This window comes from Theobroma cacao, chromosome 10, assembly GCF_053813885.1.
Source record: "Theobroma cacao isolate CCN51 chromosome 10, ASM5381388v1, whole genome shotgun sequence".
In the NCBI taxonomy this organism is placed as follows: domain Eukaryota; kingdom Viridiplantae; phylum Streptophyta; class Magnoliopsida; order Malvales; family Malvaceae; genus Theobroma; species Theobroma cacao.
This window is the reverse complement of record NC_142648.1, coordinates 23,568,031-23,591,564: the sequence shown is the minus strand read 5'-3', so window position 1 is coordinate 23,591,564 and position 23,534 is coordinate 23,568,031. Positions and strand designations below refer to the sequence as shown.

The 23,534-nt window shown below is 32.5% G+C and overlaps 1 protein-coding gene and 1 long non-coding RNA gene across 2 annotated transcripts; both read left to right on the top strand.

The window, feature by feature from the left end:
• Nucleotides 1-440: 440 nt before the first annotated feature.
• On the top strand, nucleotides 441-1,326 carry LOC18587025 (uncharacterized). The gene is made up of 2 exons (XM_007010671.3): nucleotides 441-742; nucleotides 835-1,326. Exons 1-2 carry the CDS (start codon nucleotides 509-511, stop codon nucleotides 1,021-1,023), a joined length of 423 nt encoding a protein of 140 aa, XP_007010733.3. The 5' UTR covers nucleotides 441-508; the 3' UTR covers nucleotides 1,024-1,326.
• A 4,522-nt stretch (nucleotides 1,327-5,848) lies between these two features.
• LOC148760450 (uncharacterized) lies at nucleotides 5,849-6,284 on the top strand. The gene is made up of 2 exons (XR_016023177.1): nucleotides 5,849-6,130; nucleotides 6,223-6,284. It is a non-coding gene; the product is annotated as an uncharacterized LOC148760450 (long non-coding RNA).
• Nucleotides 6,285-23,534: the final 17,250 nt, after the last annotated feature.

The following is a 23,534-nucleotide window of genomic DNA, read 5'->3' as shown; positions in this document are numbered from 1 at the left end:
TAATGAGAACTAGTCATTCACATATCTCTTGAGTCACTTCTTATATGGTATATATATATATATGTATGTATGTACACAACTTCCATTTGCTTGAAAATAAAAAATAAATGAAAATTTTGTACCTATCAGCTTCTTGTCATCTTATGCTGTCTACTGCAACATTCAATGCAAAATCAATCGTTTTAGAAATTTGATAACCAAAAGATACAAAACAATATGATATGAAAGTCATTTATGAGGCTCGATTTTGAAGAAAGTAACATATTCTTCTTTGTTATATAGTATTGACTGATATAAATGTATGCAACTTCTATGGATATTTTGCATGAATCTCTTATTTAATTAAAAAGAAAAATTATGAGAAATTTTTTGTATATTTTTATATACGGACTTTTGTCGTCTCATGCTGCAAAACTAGTATATAAGCATTGTGTCTATACAAGTTTTGAAGCACAAGCAAAAGCAAAGCAATAGCCAAGATTGTAGAAATTTGATAACCAAAACTATCATGGCTACCAATCCTTCCACAAATGTCCAGTTTACCAACTCTTCTGGCGAAATACTATATCTGAATGCCGTCAACATTTGGGATGGACCTCCGCAGTCTTATATTCCATTGGTAATTCAAGTTGGGCCAACGGTGGGGGTTACTCAGAATGGTTCAGTTGTAGGTGTTGAGTACAAACTCAAGGACAACAAGTCGTTGATTATTGCCTGGATCAACAATGTAGTCTCCAACAAGGTATTGTATTCGTAACATATATAGTCATACAAAACACTGTTTACTAGTTTGAAATAATTAATCAATCTATATATCAACTGTGCTGTGCGCAGGTGTATGCTGAGATCGTTCAAGCCGGATCCGGTGCTCAGTTTGTGCAATGGGCTCAAATCAAAGAAAGTGTTGAAAAATCCGGCAGCTTCTTCGACAGTGGTAACCAATATGGATACAAGTGTGCTCTTGTAATTGATATACTCGGCGGTACGCCAACAATGAAGGCAACATTTACCAAGGCAGCATAAGAACGGCAGCCAAGAGATGAATGGCGAGGCTGTCAAAAATAAATAATATGCGTGCTGGGGGGTGCAGTACTAGTACTATCTACTACTACAATAAATAATTTTGACAGCCAGCATACCGCCAGTACTGCTATCAGTGTTTTCTATAATTATGTATGTGCTGTGTGTGTGTTTGTTATATGTAAAATATATTTCAGAGTATATCTACCTCTGAATTAATTGGAAAGGCCTTCAACCCATGTCTATATATGGCTATATGTAATTTTCCATCCTAATATGGAAAAACAATAAAAGGCTTTTCTATTATCTGATTATGTAATGTTTGTTTAATAAGTGTGAAATTATTACTTAAGCCTGCCCAATATTTTACATATAAATTCATCCACCAACAAAATATAGCTTCTTGCCGCGTGTCCTACATTTGTGTACTTCATTTATTTAAATGATTGTTTTAATTCCAAATTATGATAAACTTTTTACCATTCATGCTATTGATTAAATTTTTTATATACAATAAATATATTATTTTTAGTTAATTTTCAGATATCTTCCATTTTCTCAAGGGTAACAAGCATGGATGGGTTAGATAAGCACTTTTTAAAACTATAAATCATCCTAAAAAAAGAAAAGAAGTTTCTAAAAACCATTTGACCATATTGTTAAATTAAATTATCCTTCTAACAATTTAATATTCATGAAAATAAAAATTCTTTATATAGGATTTTTGGTACTTTAGTTGATAATGAATTAAACCATCTTCTTTATTTCTTTTCCTAAAGTTCTACAATATTAAAATAAAAATTAATATTTACACCGGTGTACAGATTAATTTCTATTACTGTTTGAAAGTTTTAATAATCAGTTGTTTACTAATTAAATTATAAAATTGACAAGTTCTACAATGATATAATTTGATTCTTAATGTTTAGTTTAGCTCTTTTAATTAAACTCGTTGTTCTTAGTGTCAACTAGTCATCAATTATCAATAATTGGATTCCGATATTTTCTCCAGCCTTTTTACCTTTCCTTTTCTTTTTTTTTTCTTCGTGATATTTTTTCAAGAATTTAATTTATTATTCTTTATATAGAAATATTAAAGCTAATTTTTCTGCAAAATTCTTGTAAAAATGCAGCAAATTTTGTTCAAACTAAAGTGTACATACAAATTTCTTATAAAAAAATATGATAAAAAATTCGGAGACAAAAAACATTTTAATAAAATTGAGATAAAAAGTATAGGGGAGGGAGGGAGTGGGAGGCCAGGGGTGGTGGTGGGCACTTGGGGATGATTTTGCCAAGAAGGATGGGTTGAGATAAAAAGTATAGGGGCTCGGACTGCTGAGATTAGGGAGAAGAAACTGATATGCTGATGAATGGAATTGGATAAGAAGGATGCTATTGCGTTTGAAATTCAAGAATTTTATTTAATTATGTCATTGTTTAATTATATTTTATTTAAATGAATTGTATGCTTTTCTAGAAACTGTTGTTTCTGTTTTTCACTCTTCTGGATGAATTTCAATTTAAATGAGTAAGGATGAGATGGGATGATTGCTAATTAATTGATTGATAGTTGTACAATTTGGGTTAAATTTGCCCCTCTCACTAGTTAATGGTCTTATTGACACTTTTATGTCACGACATCTACTACATGACACGTTGACATGTTATTTTGATGATGTTAATGCCATATGCTAGATGATGTGGCAATAGGACTTACACTTAGGGATTGTGTGTTTAGCTTTTCATCCCCTCACTTGTCCAAAAATAATCGGGTGAGGAATTTGAAAAAAAAATTAAAAAGACAAAAAAGCATCAAATTAAGTCTTCATTATCATCATATTCTATTCTTAACTTTGATTTAGTGTTTTTGTCGAAAATTTAGTAAATTATCTAAAGAGGCAAAAAAAATCCCTAATTATAACATTCTTTGTGCATTAATTCCGTTGAAAACAAAATTATACTATAATTCTCAAATTCTAATTTTATTTTAAAATAAAAAATGCTAGTTGCTCCATCATTTTGTACTACTTGTTATGTCTCTGTTGATGTAACATTGTTAGTCCCAAAGAGTATGCTAGAGAGGTGTGAATAACACTTTTAGAATGACACGAAAATTGTTTCCCAATAAAGAGCTGATTAAGGGAATTTGAAAATGGAAGTTTAAAACTTGCTGAAAGAATGATTAAAGTGTTAAGAGTAAAAAGAAAACAAACGAAAGTAGACAAAATGCAATGATTTATAATGATTCAGTCCTCTTGACCTACATTTACTACATTGATCTCCCAATCAAGAATTTTCAAATCAATTCACTAAAATTAGTGAAATTCTCAAACCATTATATGAACATTGAAGTAGTGATTTTATTGTATATAATAAGTAACAGTTAAAAACCCATCATATAGCCATTGAAGTAGTGGGCTTTTATGACCATTAATAGTATAATAAGACTTATTGAGTACAAGATAAGAGGGAAAAGGCGTGAGGGAAAAAGTACGAGGGAAAAAGTTTGAGAGAATAAAGTAAAAGGAAAAAACTCTTATACTTCAAAAAAATATCATTTACCTATTAGTAAAAGACAAAAGAAAAAGATATTGAAGATGTACAACTGATCCTCAATAGATGATAAATATTTTAGATTGGGTCTCGGATGATTGTTATTTTTGCTAACTTGCTTTTTCTTTTTATTATTGTTTTCGAAAAAATTGTTATAAAAAAAGAGCTAATTATAAAAAGAAAAATTAATTATAATTAAAAACAATCAAAATTAAATAACTAAAATATAATACGAAATATAACATAATTAATTAAAAGTCAAGTCATCGGATTTCTTGGTGTGCCAAGAAAGAAACACATGGCAATAAAGAAGGGGCCCTTTCATTAAATGTCTGATGGTACCGTCTGCATATGCAGGATTCCGATAAGGCTTTGCTTGGCAAGGTGAAAAAGTGGAAACATGAAAGAGGGTGAGTGGAAGAGTAGAAAGAAAATGAAAAGACAAACACAAAAGTGAGAGGAACAGAATTAATGACAATTACTTGAAAATAAAAAATAATGAAAATTCTGTACGTACCGGCTTTTTGTCATCTTATACTACTAATGCAAAACCAATTGTTTTAGAATTTTGGCAACCAGAAGACACAAAACATTATCAAAGTCATTTATGAGGCTCGATAATGAAAAAAGTAACATATTCTTCTTTGTTATATAATATTGTCTGATATTAATGGAGAGTTGGAACATGAAAGAGGGTGTTAAAGTAGCAAAAATGAAAAGAATTAATGAGGATTAGTAATTTACATATCTCTTCAGTTACTTCTTATACGGTATTTAGATATATATGTACACAACTTTTATTTATTTGAAAATAAAAACTAATGAAAATTTTGTACCTATATAATTGTTCTATATAAAAGTAAAATCATGCAATTTTTTCTTCTAAAAAAAATTTAATTTAGTTTAAATTAATTATAATTATTAAGTTTCTTTTGTATCGGCATACATCTTTGCTTTTGCTAGAGCAAAATAAGCAATAAAAGCAAACCAAGTCATCGTATATAATAAATTTTTTGATGTGCCAATCTTAAGTTTTTAAGAGGATTTGGGGAAAAGTGGGAACACAAAAGAAGGTGGGTGGAAAAGTAGAAAAAAAAAATAGAGAGAGAAACTAATGAGAATTAGTCATTCACATATCTCTTGAGTCACTTCTTATATGGTATTTATATATATATATATATATATATATATGTATGTACACAACTTCCATTTTCTTGAAAATAAAAAATAAATGAAAATTTTGTACCTATCAGCTTCTTGTCATCTGATGCTGTCTACTGCAACATTCAATGCAAAATCAATCATTTTAGAAATTTGATAACCAAAAGATACAAAACAATATGATATGAAAGTCATTTATGAGGCTCGATATTGGAAAAAAAATTACAAACTCTTCTTTGTTATAAACGTCAATCCAATATAATGGATGTCTTATTTAAAGGATGGTGAGAATTGAGATGACAATAACACTAGCTTTTATCTTATATAAAGGATGGTGAGAATTAAGAGGACAATTACACTAGCTTTTATCTCGTATAAAAGATGCTTTGGGCTGTCTTCTCCTATCGGGTAGAATGTGCTTTCTTCTCTTTGTACTGTCTCAAATCAACCAATTAATTTTGAGTTGGTGCTCCATCACATCAACCCCTGCATGGTTGTCTCCACTTAATAAAAAAAGTATTAAATCTAGCTTGTTTTCGTTGTTAATAATTTGCTTGCATCTAGTGTACTCTTGTAAAGGGATTTTTCCCTTTTTTTAAAAAAAAATTAGTAAATATCTCAATAATCAATATCAGTCTCGCCCCTTTACTCAGTCTGGAGAACAATTATGTAATTTTTCACTTCACACTGTAGCTAATTTAAAAATTACATCGCCATAAATAATCTTACAACGAATTTTCCATAGTGGGTTAATTCAAACCCAAATTTGAGAAATATTGCTTGTGACTAAGAAAAGTATGTATGAATAGTTTAAACAAGTTAGATCAGGAATAAACATTCAAACCCAAAAATACCATCGACGAGATAGCAAAGACAGGACGACATTGACTGTAGTCCTCATCAAAGAAGCAAATTATTTGCTCAGGTCAAGCAAGCTAGCTTCTAGGAAGAATAAAGGCTATCATGTAGCAACGAATAGGAAAGGTGGAGTGGATAGAGTTTGCATTTTTTAAATTCTTTTGTAATTTTTTATATACGGGACTTTTGTCGCCTTATGCTGCAAAACTAGTATAGAAGCATTGTGTCTATATAAGTTTTGAAGCACAAGCAAAAGCAAAGCAATAGCCAAGATTGTAGAAATTTGATAACCAAAACTATCATGGCTACCAATCCTCCCACAAATGTCCAGTTTACCAACTCTTCTGGCGAAATACTATATCTGAATGCCGTCAACATTTGGGATGGACCTCCGCAGTCTTATATTCCATTAGTAATTCAAGTTGGGCCAACGGTGGGGGTTACTCAGAATGGTTCAGTTGTAGGTGTTGAGTACAAATTCAAGGACAACAAGTCGTTGATTGTTGCCTGGACCAACAATTTAGTCTCCAACAAGGTATTGTATTCGTAACATATATAGTCATACAAAACACTGTTTACTAGTTTGAAATAATTAATTAATCTATATATCAACTGTGCTGTGCGCAGGTGTATGCTCAGATCCTTATGTAATGATAAAAAATTCGGAGACAAAAAACATTTTAATAAAATTGAGATAAAAAGTATAGGGGAGGGAGGGAGGGAGTGGGAGGCCAGGGGTGGTGGTGGGCACTTGGGGATGATTTTGCCAAGAAGGATGGGTTGAGATAAAAAGTATAAGGGCTCGGACTGCTGAGATTAGGGAGAAGAAACTGATATGCTGATGAATGGAATTGGATAAGAAGGATGCTATTGCGTTTGAAATTCAAGAATTTTATTTAATTATGTCGTTGTTTATTTATATTTTATTTAAATGAATTGTATGCTTTTCTAGAAACTGGTCTTTCTGTTGTTCACTCTTCTGGATGAATTTCAATTTAAATGAATAAGGATGAGATGGGATGATTGCTAATTAATTGATTGATAGTAGTACAATTTGGATTAAATTTGCCCCTCTCACTAGTTAAAGGTCCTATTGACACTTTTACATCACGACATCTACCACATGACATGTTGACATGTTATTTTGATGACATTAATGCCATATGATAGATGATGTGGCAATAGGACTTACCACTTAGGGATTGTGTGTTTAATTTTTCATCCCCTCACTTGTCCAAAAATAATCGGGTGAGGAATTTGAAAAATAAAAAATTAAAAAGACAAAACAGCATCAAATTAAGTCTTCATTATCATCAAATTCTATTCTTAACTTTTATTAAGGGTTTTTGCCTAAAATTTAGTAAATTATCTAAAGAGGCAAAAAAAAATCCCTAATTATAGCTTTCTTTGTGCATTAATGCCGTTGAAAACAAAATTATACTATAATTCTCAAATTGTAATTCTATTTTAAAATAAAAAATGCTAGTTGCTCTGCCATTTTGCACTACTTGTTATGTCTCTGTTGATGTGGCGTTGTTGGTCACAAAAAGCATGCTAGAGAGGGGTGAAACACTTTTGGAATGACATGAAAATTCTTTCCAAGTAAAGAGCTTATTAAGGGAATTTGAACATGGAAGTTTAAAGCTTGCTGCAAGAATAATTAAAGTGTTAAGAGTAAGAAGAAACTAAAAGTAAGTAGATAAAACAATGGTTTTTCACAGGCTCAACCACAACCTTTAACAATGGTTTTTCACAAGATCAATCAAAACCCAAAACTAACTTTTCTAAGACTAAGTTAAAACCTGCAACAACAACCAAGCTGACCCAAACTTGATCTACCATTTGGAATGTCTCTCACACTCTACGTAAACAAGAAATCGAGAAAAGATGAAGTACAATTGATCACCTAGCTGATCTAAGATGTACAAGTTAAGCTCAAACACTTTTTCAAATGATGGGAGTGAAATACAAGTGAAAAGAGAAGGTTTTTGATCTTTTAAGCTCAAAATCACTTTGGATGGCTTCTCTATATGATTTTTGACTGTTTGAGAGGCTTTAAATACTTGAAAAATCACTTTTGGCCGTTGGAGACAGAAACTAGCCATTTCTGGCCGCTATTTTGTCATTTTCTGTTTAAATTCAAATGTACAAACAATGTTTCATTAACCAGTTAAAGGCAGGCTTTAACCGTTAAGTCTTCTCTGACTTGCACACTACTTCTCTGTGTTAACCAATTAATGGCAACTTTAATTGATTAATAACATTTTGTTTTCAAGAACTATTTTTGGCTAGCCTCTTTTCAACCGATTAACGCTCTCTTTAATTGATTGAAGCTTCTTTCCATTCATCCTTAATTGATAAAAATGGGCTCTAACCAATTAAGAATTCTTCAGCTTTAAGTCTCTTGGTTTGGTGCGTTAGACGATCATCAATATTTTGATTTTGAATTTTGGTGCTTCTTGACAATTTAACTTTGACCTTTAACCAATTAACTCCTTTCTTTTAACCAATTAAAAACCTTCTGTTTTGAATCCAGCACCCACTTAACTGATTAAACCTTGTGTTAACCTGTAAAGACCTTTCTGTCTGTCCTTAGTGTAGCACCCAAAATTGCTTTAATTGATTAAGGAATTGTGTTAATCGGTTAAGACTGATCTGTCTTCGTTAAGGCTCTTTCTTCTTTGCTTGTTTAACCAATTAACCCATCTTGCAACTAAACAAACATCTTAACTTGCTTTCAAATACCAAATATATTGATGAATTTAAGCTTTCTCCTACACACTTAAATAATATAATTAAACACCTATGAATGGGAATGTTTTGTTATCATCAAAAACACATGGAGTCAACATTCTCTCTCTTATTTTTGATGATGACAAAACACTCCTATATTAAGAGTGCAATATCTATGTTCAATATGAATGCTTCAAATCTTTATGCATAATGAGCTGCTCCCCCTTAGTTAATGTATCTAGTTTTCTTTAAAGATTTGCAATAAAATATTTATAATATCCACATAAATTAAACATTAAGACATATCAAACTCTATTTAACTTAGTCTTCATTTTCTCTTTTTTTGTCATCATTAAAAATGATATTCAAAATTCCCTCTTAATGAGTGCATCTAGATTTTCCTTTAATATTTAAATCAGACTTTAATGAATGAAAATCATAAGCACTCATACACGTAAGTCATACAAGCTTATAAATATAGTTCAATAACTTCAAGAGTCAAGTGTCACGACCCAATTTTTCGGGCCATGACCGGCGCATGAGCTCAATAAGCATAGCTCACTAAGCCCAAGTAAGCCTATCCATTTACCTTTGCTTAACAAATTTATCATATCATGCATACACACACCTTTTCCCGAGTGTGAAAATAGCCAAAACACAATGGCATTATCGATAATAATATACATGCATTATACCAGTCATGTATTTAGCAATTTACATTGCATACACATATTCACATTGTTAGATTGTATTCACAATACAAAAGGACCCATGACTTCCAGCGAAGACATTTACAATAAAAGGGATTACTATCGAATGCTAGACACATACCCAGGAGATGCACTACGGGGACTCCTCGATCTAGGGTCCAACAGTCACCTGATCTGAAAACATGAATTTTTTATAAAACGTGAGTACAATACTCAGTGAGTGAACAAGATGGGAACAAGCATACCATAAGAAATCTTTGTCAAAATCATGATGCATTCATTTTCTCAAAACCATGTAATTGTTTTAGTTCCTTTAAACCCCTCATGTAAACCCCACATGAGTAAATCACTTTACAAAAATCCATGCTCAACTATGGTACCAAAGAAATGGGATATATGGCAAAAACCCACAAGTTAGCAAACTGGACAGAAAGTTTCTCGCTGTAACGAACTTCATTCTCACTGCAGCGAGAACCAGAACATCAAGGAAAAAGTTTCCTTTTTCCCTTAAAACAAGTCATCCTGCTAAAATAACAATAGCAACATGTAACACATGTAAACTTCCAAATTTCAACAAAACAAATGCTTACATATTTGCATTTACAACCATATACCCATCATCAACATGCACACCATCCCATCATCATCATCATGCATATCATCCCATCATCATCATCTCATATGCAACGGCTTATGCTATTGTCACTAGGGGGTGGGAGATCACGAAGCATCCCCCCCTTCACTCGGTAAGAGGTGCACTTCACTCCGGATCACGAAGCAATGGAGCAGTCTTTTCCCTCCTCTTCTAAGCTTTCCCCCATTCACTCGGCAAGAGGTGCACTTCACTCCGGATCACGAAGCAACGGAGCAGTCCCTTTCCTCATCTTCTAAGCTTCTCCCCCTTTACTCGGCAAGAGGTGCACTTCACTCCGGATCATGAAGCAACGGAGCAGTCCCTTCCCTCCTCTTCCAAGCTCTTGGGCAAAGAGGTGGGAGATCACGGAGCATCCCCCCCTTTGCTACGGAGGCAACAACGGCTTATGTGCACTCCCACTCACACATAGCCGGGTCAGCAACGGCTTATGTGCACTTCTACTCGCACATAGCTGGGTTCAAATCGACATGTAAAGAAGCATCCAATGCATATCATGCATTTTATCATATTGTGATAACACATAAACCATTGTATAGCACACTTTCACAATATAAAATTATTTTACTAAAAGCTTGTTCCTAAGGTATATTTTCTAAGACAAGTTGGATAGAATCTTACATATTCCCCAAAACAAGTTTGAAATGCAAGTCCACTCACCGGTATTAGGAGTAGAAATACTCCTATTTTCAGTCCGCGGGTACAGTCCTTTACCCATATGCAATGGCTCACCACCTAGCCATAATCCATGACACATATTCCAATTAAATTATGTCTAACAGTCATAAGCTATTTCAGGCTCGATATATATATGATATGAAATGAAAAATGTACGGGTAACCATCTAGACCCGGTAATGGCCTAAGTCGATTTTTCATCCGATAAATTGGCCAATGTGTCCAATTTCACTCCAAATTAATCCATTTCTCCTCTAATACCTTAATTTACCACATACCATTTAAATAAAGCCAAATTCAGCATTAGAACCCTCACAGTTCCTTATAGAAAAATTCGGTCATTTGGTGCACCAGCACCGAAATTTTTCTACATAACCGTTTCACCTTAATTCATCATATTTCAAAGCCATTTTCCTTGAAATTAAAAACTATCCCCCATTGATATTCAGCCCTCATGGTTCAACCAACAAGGAACCCTAGAGAAATTGAATATTTTTTTTGTGTTTTTGTTCATAACCATGCTTAACTATCCCTAAACACTAACATAGTCTAAAATCAAATTATTCCAACAACAATTCCTCTTCCATACCCATTTTTCATAATTGAATTCATCATGATAACTCAATATTCAACCATGGAAATCAAGAACAAAAGCATGGGTAAGCTAGGTATCAAGGAGAATTAAAGAAATTTGAACTTACCTAGCTTGTTTCCTTGAATTCCAACACTTTCTCTTTGATTTTTCCCACCTAGGGCTTGTTCTTCCTTGGTTTCTCTTCTCTTCTAGTTTGGCTGATCACTATGGGAGAAATGGGTTGATTTTTATGCCTTTTATAAAGAAAATAATGAATGGATGAGATTTTGACACATGTCACCTTTCCATTGGTCCATGTGTCATACTTAGCCATTAAGCAATCTCTCTCCACCACACATTTCTCATGTTTATCCATTTACAGGATGAATAAAATCCCTTAGCCTTGACAAGTGCTGGGGTAAAAAATTTACCGATTTGCCTCCGAGTAAAAAAATTACGATTCTACCCCTATGCTCCAAAATGTACTGGAATCAAATTATTTCTACTTTTCAACCTCAAATAACACTAACATTGATCAATATTAACCAAATGGGGCAAAAAAACTCATTTTTTAATCGAGCTTGACAAGGTTTCACATTCTCCCCACTAATAAAAATTCGGTCCCCGAATTTAAATTCAATGTAGAGTGACTTACTTTTACATATCGAAGAGGTGTGGATGCCTTGTCCGCATCTCATCCTCAGCTTCGCATGTCACCTCCTTTAAATCCTAATACCAACATTGTCACTAGGGGTGGCTCCACCCTTCAGGGCAGCCTTTTCTCCCTTCCGCGACGAGCAACAAAGGGTACCTATCAGAGCACTTGGCAAGCAGTATCACTCAACCTCATTGCCAAGCTCCTGAATGTACCACATAGGCTGCCATATGCGCCTCCTCTAATATCTCTCTCCTCAATTCATCATTGTCCGGCACATAAAGTCTATTTTCATACCTTAACATTTCATCTATGCCTTTGGTAAACATCTTTTCTTTCTTTCCATAAGGATCCTCTAACTGATCCTTAAGCTCCTTAAGGTGTCTAACACCACTAAATTCACTAAGGTATTTTTATCCTTGATTCGAGCTACGTAGGATTTATTTTCTTATTCAGTCACAAACACCTCCTTTAAAGAAGTGGGTACCACCAAGAATTCTTCTCTCCTATTCACAGGCTTACTCGCTCTCATCGGCCTAGCGACCCTGCCACGCCTACCTCGCCCCTACGGGGTGGGTGCCTGTGCCCTATTAGTCATCTCAGTAGGGGCATCTTGCTCCCCTACTTATCTTAAGGTGGCCCGTGTCTTAGGTGGCATTCTTACCTACACAAGAGCAAACACCTGTCATTAACCACAGTTAAAGAGATAAGGTGGTTTCTAAGATTGAGAATTTATGCGGTTCCTCGATTATGAAATGTGCCACGGCTCACAATTTATAATTAAAAATCCCACATAAAAACTCGACTCTCCGCTGGACTTGACCATAACACCTTAGGACCTAAACAACCTAGGGCTCTGATACCAACTTTGTCACGATCCAATTTTTCGGGTCATGACCGGCGCATGAGCTCAATGAGCATAGCTCACTAAGCCCAAGCAAGCCTATCCATTTACCTTTGCTTAACAAATTTATCATATCATGCATACACACACCTTTTCTCGGGTGTGAACATAGCCAAAACACAATGGCATTATCGATAATAATATACATGCATTATACCAGTCATGTATTTAGCAATTTACATTGCATACACATATTCACATTGTTAGATTGTATTCACAATACAAAAAGACCCATGAGTTCCAGCGGAGACATTTACAATAAAAGGGATTACTATCGAATGCCAGACACATACCCAGGAGATGCACTACGGGGACTCCTCGATCTAGGGTCCAACAGTCACCTGATCTGAAAACATGAATTTTTTATAAAACGTGAGTACAATACTCAGTGAGTGAACAAGATGGGAACAAGCATACCATAAGGAATGTTTGTCGAAATCATGATGCATTCATTTTCTCAAAACCATGCAATTGTTTTAGCTCCTTTAAACCCCTCATGTAAACCCAACATGAGTAAATCACTTTACAAAAATTCATACTCAATTATGGTACCAAAGAAATGGGATATATGGCAAAAACCCACAAGTTAGCAAAATGGACAGAAAGTTTCTCACTGTAACGAACTTCATTCTCGCTACAGCGAGAACCAGAACATCAAGGAAAAAGTCTCATTTTTCCCTTAAAACAAGTCATCCTGCTAAAATAACAATAGCAACATGTAACACATGTAAACTTCCAAATTTCAACAAAACAAATGCTTACATATTTGCATTTACAACCATATACCCATCATCAACATGCACACCATCCCATCATCATCATCACGCACACCATCCCATCATCATCATCATGCACATCATCCCATCATCATCATCTCATATGCAACGGCTTATGCTATTGTCACTAGGGGGTGGGAGATCACGATGAATCCCCCCACTTCACTCGGCAAGAGGTGCACTTCACTTCGGATCAGGAAGCAACGGAGCAGTCCCTTCCCTCCTCTTCCAAGCTTCCCCCCTTTCACTAGGCATGAGGTGCACTTCACTCCGGATCACGAAGCAACGGAGCAGTCCCTTCCCTCATCTTCCAAGCTTCCCCCCCCTTCACTCGGCAAGAGGTGCACTTCACTCTGGATCACGAAGCAACAGAGCAGTCCCTTCCCTCCTCTTCCAAGCTCCTGGGCGGAGAGGTGGGAGATCACGGAGCATCCCCCCCTTCGCTAAGGAGGCAACAACAGCTTATGTGCACTCCCACTCACACATAGCCGGGTCAGCAACGGCTTATGTGCACTCCTACTCGCACATAGTCGGGTTCAAATCAACATGTAAAGAAGCATCCAATGCATATCATGCATTTTATCATATTGTGATAACACATAAACCATTGTATATCACATTTTCATAATATAAAATCATTTTACTAAAAGCTTGTTCCCAAGGTACATTTTCTAAGACAAGTTGGATAGAATCTTTCATATTCCCCAAAACAACTTTGAAATGCAAGTCCACTCACCGATATTAAGAGTAGAAATACTCTTATTTTCAGTCTGCGGGTACAGTCCTTTACCCGTATGCAATGGCTCACCACCTAGCCATAATCCATGACACATATTCCAATTAAATTGTGTCTAACAGTCATAATCTATTTCAGGCTCGATATATATATGATATGAAATGAAAAATGCACGAGTAGCCATCTAGACCCGGTAGTGGCCTAAGTCGATTTTTCATCCGATAAATTGGCCAATGTGTCCAATTTCACTCCAAATTAATTCATTTCTCCTCTAATACCTTAATTTACCACATACCATTTAAATAAAGCTAAATTCAGCATTAGAACCCTCACAGTTCCTTATTGAAAAATTCAATCATTTGGTGCACTAGCACCGAAATTTTTCTACATAACCGTTTCACCTTAATTCATCATATTTCCAAGCCATTTTCCTTGAAAGAAAAACAATCCCCCATTGATATTCAGCCCTCATGGTTCGACCAACAAGGAACCCTAGAGAAATTGAATATTTCTTTTGTGTTTTTGTTCATAACCATGCTTAACTATCCCTAAACACTAACATAGTCTAAAATCAAATTATTCCAACAATAATTCCTCTTCCATACCCATTTTTCATAATTGAATTCATCATGATAACTCAATATTCAACCATGGAAATCAAGAACAAAAGTATGGGTAAGCTAGGTATCAAGGAGAATTAAAGCAATTTGAACTTACCTAGCTTGTTTCCTTGAATTCCAACACTATCTCTTTGATTATTCCCACCTAGGGCTTGTTCTTCCTTGGTTTCTCTTCTCTTCTAGTTTGGCTGATCACTATGGGAGAAATGGGCTGATTTTTATGCCTTTTATAAAGAAAATAATGAATGGATGAGATTTTGACACATGTCACCATTTCATTGGTCCATGTGTCATACTTAGCCATTAAGCAATCTCTCTCCACCACACATTTCTCATGTTTATCCATTTACAGGATGAATAAAATCCCTTGGCCTTGACAAGTGCTGGGGTGAAAATTTTACCGATTTGCCCTCGAGGTGAAAAAATTACGATTTTACCCCTATACTCCGAAATGTACCAAAATCAAATTATTTCTACTTTTCAACCTCAAATAACACTAACATTGATCAATATTAACCAAATGGGGTAAAAAAACTCATTTTTTAATCGAGCTTGATAGGGTCTCACATCAAGCTTGTGTCTATGTAAGAATAAATGTATGGGAGTTAAATCATTTTAAGAACTTGTCAAGGATCACTCAAATAATGTTTAAGCAAATTTGATCATTTTGTCATAATCAAAAGTATAATAATTTCAAAACTAACAGACATTACCATGTAAGCATACCAAACGATGGTTTTCTCTTCCTTTTATCTCTCTCTCAAAAAGTCAAACCCTCTTTTCTCACCTAGACACCCACCACATAGATGATTGAGACCAATCTACCTACCATAGTGGTTACAGCCAATGATCATGGGGAGAAAGAAATAAAGAAAATAAAAAAGATTATCACATGAGAACTAGGGGTTTATTGTATGCTAGAGATTCAAATCGGAGTTGTAATATTTCACCTTCTTTTGGTCACCATTATAATTGTTGATATCTAAGAGCTGTTGTGATTATGTTCTGGCTAACAAGTGAATTTTTTATCCTTCCAACAAGTACTGTGCTTCATTTTCATTTTTTTAAACAATAATAATAATTGATTTTATGTATTTTTCTTAATGATTGATAACTCTATTTTATAAAATTATCTTACATTCTTTTAAGCCTAAAAATGATTAATGCCCTTTTATTTTTAATTAATTTAGACTTTGCTTTTACATTTCTCTTAGTATTTACTTTATGCATGCCTTAGCAGTTTAAGCAAGTAATTTGAGTTTATTTCCATGTTATTAAGTTTTGTTTATACCTTCTATTGATTGTGTTATATGTTGGTGAAGGTGCAAAAGAGCTTGGAAGTCAAATTTGCAAAGGATCATGCACTTTTGCTTAAGAAAGGCCTTCGAACATGTTGCAATGTTTTGAACATTACTTTAGCTAAAAAACTTCAATCAACATGATTCTTGGACCTATGGAAAGCCAAGAGGAAGAGCTACAACTTTGATGTTCAAAACTTCACCATTTCAAAAGGGATCGTGGTAAAAAATGTAGAGGAATTTGACTAACTGCAGTAGACTACAGTCAATATTGATAGCAACTTGGGTGCCTAGGTGCCAATTGTACTGCCCAGCATGTTGAGGACAACAAAAAAAATAGAACCTTGGATGCGTAGGTGCTGACATGTCAATCTACACATTGATAGCCATTTAATTTTACATCAAATGGCCATCAAAAGGGGTATAAATCTCATCATTTTTAAAGCTAAAAAGAAGAGGGTTCAGACACTAATCTGAGCAAAAGTAGGCTGGAAACAAGAGGGAAAAAGAAGAGGAAATCAAGAGATTGAAGGATGAAAAAGCCGCTCCAAAAAATTTCTCACTCTAGATTTAATTTTCTCTCAAACTCTTTTTTGTAGAAATGCTTCATTTTGCTGAGATTTGTGTTTGTCTTTTGAATATGTTGAGCTAAAACTCTTAATCTACGGTTATGGTGGATTTTAATATGTAGCTTGGATGGAAACATTGATGCTTACTCAAATTTGATTTTATTGTCCATTTATTTGCTTGATTACCATTTAAATGTGTTTAAATATTTAGACGATAATTGAGAGAGTTAATCTAAATTAGATCTTGATTTAGGTAATGTGTGTTCACTACACTTAGAAATGAATTTAAGTGTTTTGATGCGCAATCAAGGTAAACAAACGCCTAGTTGCCACATATAGTTAATTTTTAGAACCTTGGCTTTAAAAACTTAATTTAGTTGTTTCCAATAGACATATAGCGATTCATTAAGTTAGGTAATTGTATAATATCTTAACAGAGAATTACACATGCTTTAGGATTCTAGGCTAGCATCAATTTCCATTAAGATTAAGTAATTAAGCAAACTCAATTCCAAGTGAAATATCAAAAGATACCATTATCCTAGACTATTAAACCATTACTTCCATCTCAATTTGTTATTTGCACTTCTTAGATTAGAATTATTTAATTAGATTACTTTTTAATCATTTTTCAAAATTTACTGTTTAGATAAAATTAGCTTGTTTTAATTTTAATAATTAGCAACAAGTAGTAAACCAACTTCTCGAGGGATCAATAAACTCAACTTATCACTGCATTACTTGCGCAATCATGTATACTTGCACGTAGTTTTTGCTTGTATTTTGCAATTAATTTTGAGCACATTTCACATCACACAAGCCAAGTAACACAACAACAATGCTCAATATAATTAAAAAAAAATTGATTATCATAAACAATATATGTATATATATGCATGCATGTGCCAAAAATTTTAAAACCATAATAAAATGTCAAAATATTAATGAAAAATTATTGAAATAAAGAGAATGAAAATAAGAACCCAAAAAACATGTTTGTCGGCTATATATTAATATACAGAGATGCACACACATCCCAAATTTCATTAGTTCATTTTTCAAACACTTACAGCAAATTTGATTAGGAGAATGGAATAGTCATTCCTCTCCTATTCTTAATCCTTCTTTAACACCTTATTTGGTTGGAAGGAATGACTATTCTTTGAAATGGTTATTCAGGCAGATCAAGGAATAGTCAACACCAAAACATGAAGACTTTATATTAAACTAATTGCAAACATTTATATGTGCAAGTGTAATTATAAGAAATTAATTGAACATAATAAAAGCGTATGACTTATTTGAATTTTTTTGAATAATTTAAGCGTATAAACTGGCACAGCATATTGTGCCTGGTAGGGTGCGACGCACCCTACCAGTCATACAACCTCTTTTTCTTTCCTTCTTTCTTTATTTCATTTTCATTTCATTCATTTTTTTTTTGTTATTATTATTTTGTTTTTAGTCTTCATAACTTTATAATGTTTAATTAACACCTAAAACAAGTGGGTAATATCAATAATGGAAAAAATATAGTGTCTACAATATGTAAAATATATTTCAGGGTATATCTAGCTCTGAATTAGTTGGAAAGGCCTTCAAGCCATGTCTATATATGGCTATATGTAATTTTCCATCATAATCTGGAAAAACAATAAAAGGCTTTTATATTATGTGATCACCTAATGTTTGTTTAATAAGTGTGAAATTATTACTTAAGTCTGCCCAATATTTTAAATATTCATGGCCACCAACAAAATATAGCTTATTGCTGCTTGTCTTTCATTTGTCTACTTCATTTATTTAAATGGTTCCATTCATGGGAAACATGCATGAATGGGTTAGATGCGCACTTTTCAAAATTTGAAATCTTCCTAAAAAAATTAAAGAAAAAGAAAATTCTCAAAATGTTTCGAACATTAATTTAATTTAAATTAAATTATCATCCTCACAATTTTAAATTATCAACTAAGTGCATTCCATCATACGCTATTTTGTTTTAAGTCTACTTAAATATCTTTCGTCAAGATTTAACTCAGGTTTCTAATTCAATTTAATTAGTGATCAGGCAATTAGAAGCATTAAGAACAGAATAGAATAAACAACTTAACCCATCAAACATAAACAAAAGAAAGATAAATAAATCAGACTACGTATTGAGTTCAACTATTTTCTTAGATAAAAAATTTAGTTTCTCATAAAGTCACACATCATCATCAAATAAAGTTTAATCATCAAAACCAAAATATAAAGAATAACAAAAAGATAAAAGAACCAAAGAATTGTAATCTTGATCTCCAAAACTTCTTGAATCCCTTTGATTTCTCCTGAGCTTCAATGATACTTTTTCAATGATTTTGTGGCTTGATTCTCAGCTCTCAATATGGTGTTTTGTGCCTCTAAAAGTCATTTGAAAGGTTGTTTTTATAGGGTTTTGAGGTTGGAACAAGTTGAGTAAAGAAAGAAATGAATTCTAATTAAGATTTCCTCATTAGAGTACATGAGCTGTAGCCTACCTCCATCAAGGTTGTGGCCTCAACCATTTAATTATTAGAAATCGTAATTGCTCTAAGATTACTACAGTGCTTTAATGTTGACAAGATTTTTAAACTCCTTCCAAATCCAACTGGGCAAAGTAGTAAACATAAAAATTGTAGCTTTTTCTTTTATCTTTCCAATTATCTAATAATCATCTCATTTGGAGTTCTATAGAGAAAGTTAGAGTCGAAATACCAAAACATGTACAATGAAGGTCTACACCTCAAAATTATTCTCCTTCCATTAAAAGTCTTTCTTCATTAAACATGTACAAAAGCACAAATAAATCAATAACAAACTATCTTAATCACAGTAACACCAATTTAAGTATAACATTAACTAAGATTAAATTGACTCACCTAAATTAATTAACTTAAAATAATTTAGATAAAGCCTATTAATTTCTATGCATTACTACAAAAACTAACCTAAATTATTATCAAAATTAAACTCAAATAACTTTATACCATAGAGTTATTAAGTAACCAAAAGACACAAAACAATATCAAAGTCATATATGAGGCTCGATATGAAAAAAGTAACATACTCGTCTTTGTTATATAGTATTGACTGATATTAATGCAAAGTGGGAACATGCATGAAAGAGGGTGAAAAAGTAGAAAGAAAATGAAAAGAATTCATGAGAATTAGACATTCACATTTCTCTTGAGTCTCTTCTTATATGGTATTTAGATATATATGTACACAACTTCCACTTACTTGAAAATAAAAAATAAATGAACTAAGTGGGAACAAGAAAGAGGGTGGGTGGAAAAGTAGAAAAAAAAAAAGTGAGAGAAACAGAATTAATGAAAATTAGTCATTCACATTTCTCTTGATTGACTTCTTATATGGTATTTAGATATATATGTACACAACTTCCATTTACTTGAAAATAAAAAATAATAAAAATTTTGTACCTACTGCCTTCTTATCATCTTATGCTGTCTATTGCAACATTCAATGCAAAACCAATCTTTTTAGAAATTTGGTGACCAAAAGTCACAAAACAATATCAAAGTCATTTATGAGGCTCGATAATGAAAGAAGTAACATATTCTTCTTTGTTATATAGTATTGCTTGATATTAATGGAAAGTGGGAACATGAAAGTGGGTGGAAAAGTAGAAAGAAAACGAAAAGAATTAATGAGAATTAGTCATTCACATTTCTCTTTGAGTCTCTTTTTATATGGTATTTTGATATATATATATATATACAACTTCCGCTTACTTAAAAAAAAAAAAAAGGAAAATTTTGTACCTACCGGCTTCTTGTCATCTTATGCTGTCCATGGCAACATTCAATGCAAAACACAACCAAACCAATCGTTTTAGAAATTTGGTCACCAAAAGATACAAAACACTATGATATGAAAGTCATTTATGAGGGTCGATAATGGAAAAAAGTAACAAACTCCTTTGTGTTATTAATGACATTTTGCTTGGATCTCTCATTTACTTAAAAAGAAAAATAATAAGAAATTTGTACATTTTTATGTACGGGCTTTTGTCGTCTTATGGTGCTGAACTAGTACATAAACTAGCATCGTTTGTAAACAACAAACGGCCAGCAATGAAAGGAACAAAAGTAATTAGACAAGCTTCAGACCATGGTTCTAAACCACACATCAGCAGAGCACATTGAAAGTAAGTGGAAGGAAAAGATTATTTGAGAACAAACAGCAACTTAAATCTTGAAAATTACAAAATTAGTACCAAAATTCACTGATTGATGTTCCTTCTGTTGCATAGCTATGGGAAGAATTAACAATGTCCATAAAGAATGTCGCTATTGTCTACCATCAAAAAATTAAAAATAAAAGCAATTAAAATGTTTACAGACGCATTCATCATCACCCTTCAGTACAATTTGAATCATTAGAGGAAAATCAAGGTAGGGCCATTAAATTGAGAACCCTTAAAAATTGCGAAAAGAAATCTGAACAATACTTACGCAATACCAGGTAAGAAAAAAAAAATATTATGAGTAATAAAACTAAAAATATATAAAAAAACAAATCCACAAATCTAACCGAACAGAACAATGGAAAAGAGAAACAAAAGAATAAGAATGAAATAAGAATAAAAAAGATAAAGAGAGAGCAAGTGACAGACGGAAAGAATAATGAACAGGCGGAAAAACCTAAGAGATAGAGAGAGAGGAGAGGAAGCTTCCAGATGATGGGAAAACCCGGGAGCTCATGGGAGGAAAGAAAAAAAAAGAGAACCAAAAGCTTGAAATTACCCTCCAATTTAAAGAAAATTGGCGAAAATGTTCCCAACATTATAAAGGAAAAGTCACAAACACCCTTTGCAAATAAGCAAATGGCAGGGCACTCATGGATCAAATCAAAATTTGAAGAATGCCCTTCACTAATTAAAAATTGACATCGTCACATGGCAAACTCTAGACCTCTTTGTACATGAGATTCATTATATAGTAAATAAATAAATATGAAATGAATGATTTTTTAGAAATTAGTGTTTTTGTTTTTCACTCTTTTAAATGAATTTCATGTTAGATGAGGAAGGATGAGATGGGATGATTGCTAATTAATTGATTGATAATAGTATAATTTTTTTCGACCTATCATTTAGAATGGGCAAAATCTTTATCCGAATTAGTTTTTTTTTTTTATAGAAGACATAATTTCGAGTTAAGCGGTAATATCATAATATGTGAGTCCGTAAACTCAATCATGAAAGAAGATTCGTCACCAATCTTTTTTTTTTTTTAAATGTGATTGACCGTCCAAGTGAATTTATACCTTTTAATGAAATTCTAAGCTTAACTTAGATTCATTCACAAGGATAGGTTTCGATCTACAAAATAAGCTAATTAAGTTTAGAAGTGCATATATGCAATGGCAAAGGCAAAGGGGTGGCGATCACCACCCCTCGGTTTTTAATTTTTTTTTATGAGTATAAAATTGCAAATATATAAGTTTACCACCCTTATTCAAATCAATTGATTTGGCTTGGCATAGTGGTAAGTTATTCAAGTTCAATTTTGAAGGCTTGGGTTCAATTCATTTTAGAAATTATTTTCTTTTTTCCTTGTAGAGTAAACCCAAATTTCCTTATAGAATTAGAAGATGTATTGCTTAACTGTCTAAATTTGAAATTAGTTTGTTTTTGCTCTTATGGAGTAAAAAGATACATTGCTTAATTGCCTAAAAGTATAATTGCTTAAAGAGTTTACTTTTTTACTTTGATTTTTTTACAATCTTTTGATTCGATTTGAAAATTTATGCAGTATGCACTTTTCCTAAAAGCCCTTCATTTTTTTTAGCGTAACATTACTAGAATATTTTGTATTATTGTATACAATATGTATAGTCCTGTGTGATTAAAAGATGCATTGTTTAACTACTTAAAGAATATAATTTTTTACTTTGATTTTTCTTACAATCTATTGATTCAATTTGAGCACTTATTTAATATGTCAAACGTTAATATGAAAAACTGAACAAGAATGTGATTAAAATATTTAGAAAATTTCAATAATCTTATCTTATTTTTTCCAATTAAGTAGGTGCAAAGTGATTAATAAAACCATCTATACAGATTTAGTTATCAATGAATTTGAAAGTATTAAAGTACATTGAGTACAACGTACAATGGTTAATGTGGAAATCTAATATTAATTTTTCTTTCTGCTTTATATTTATTAATATTAATAAATTTGAAAACTTATATTCAAATTGTAAATAAAATTATATGTTATAATTTTATTTTATTTTAAAAGTGATTAATTTTTGTTCTAAATCAAATTATTAACCTGATGCATGATCTTGTATAATTACTTTATAACCACCTATCATTCAAAATCCTAAATCCGCCATTGCATATATGTATATATAGAAGAAATATTTTATAGTTGAAATTGATTACAATTGTTGAGTGCATACAACATTGTGCAGTTGTATGTTTATATATACCACTTCCATGCACATATATAATTTTGCATGGATCTGCCTTGCATACACTTAAATAAAAAATAATAAAAATTTTATACCTACCTGCTTCTTGTTCAGTTATTGCATGCCTTCTATTACAATATTCAAAGCACAACACAACCAAAGCAATAGTTTTAGAAATTATGTAAGCACAAGACACAAAACTCTATGAAGTCATTTATGACACTCTCGATAATAAAATTCATCTTATCAACATTCATTTAGTTTCTTCATTTTCTTTATTATTATCAACTTCTGAAGGATTATCTATTTGACCTCAAATCTCTACTCAAAGAATATATGTGCTTATTTAATTATTTCACAACTCCAATGTATTCACCTTTTTTAATATAATGGTTGAGTTTTTAAGAATAGAATTTCAATTTTTTTTCTCAATCATCAATTGTATTGATAAAAACTGATTACAAAGGATTAGAAAAATACAGAAAATCACTAAGACCAGATAGATCCAGTTATATAGTGCTTACACACTTGAAAGAATACCATACAGCCACCGGAAATATTCAAAACTAATAC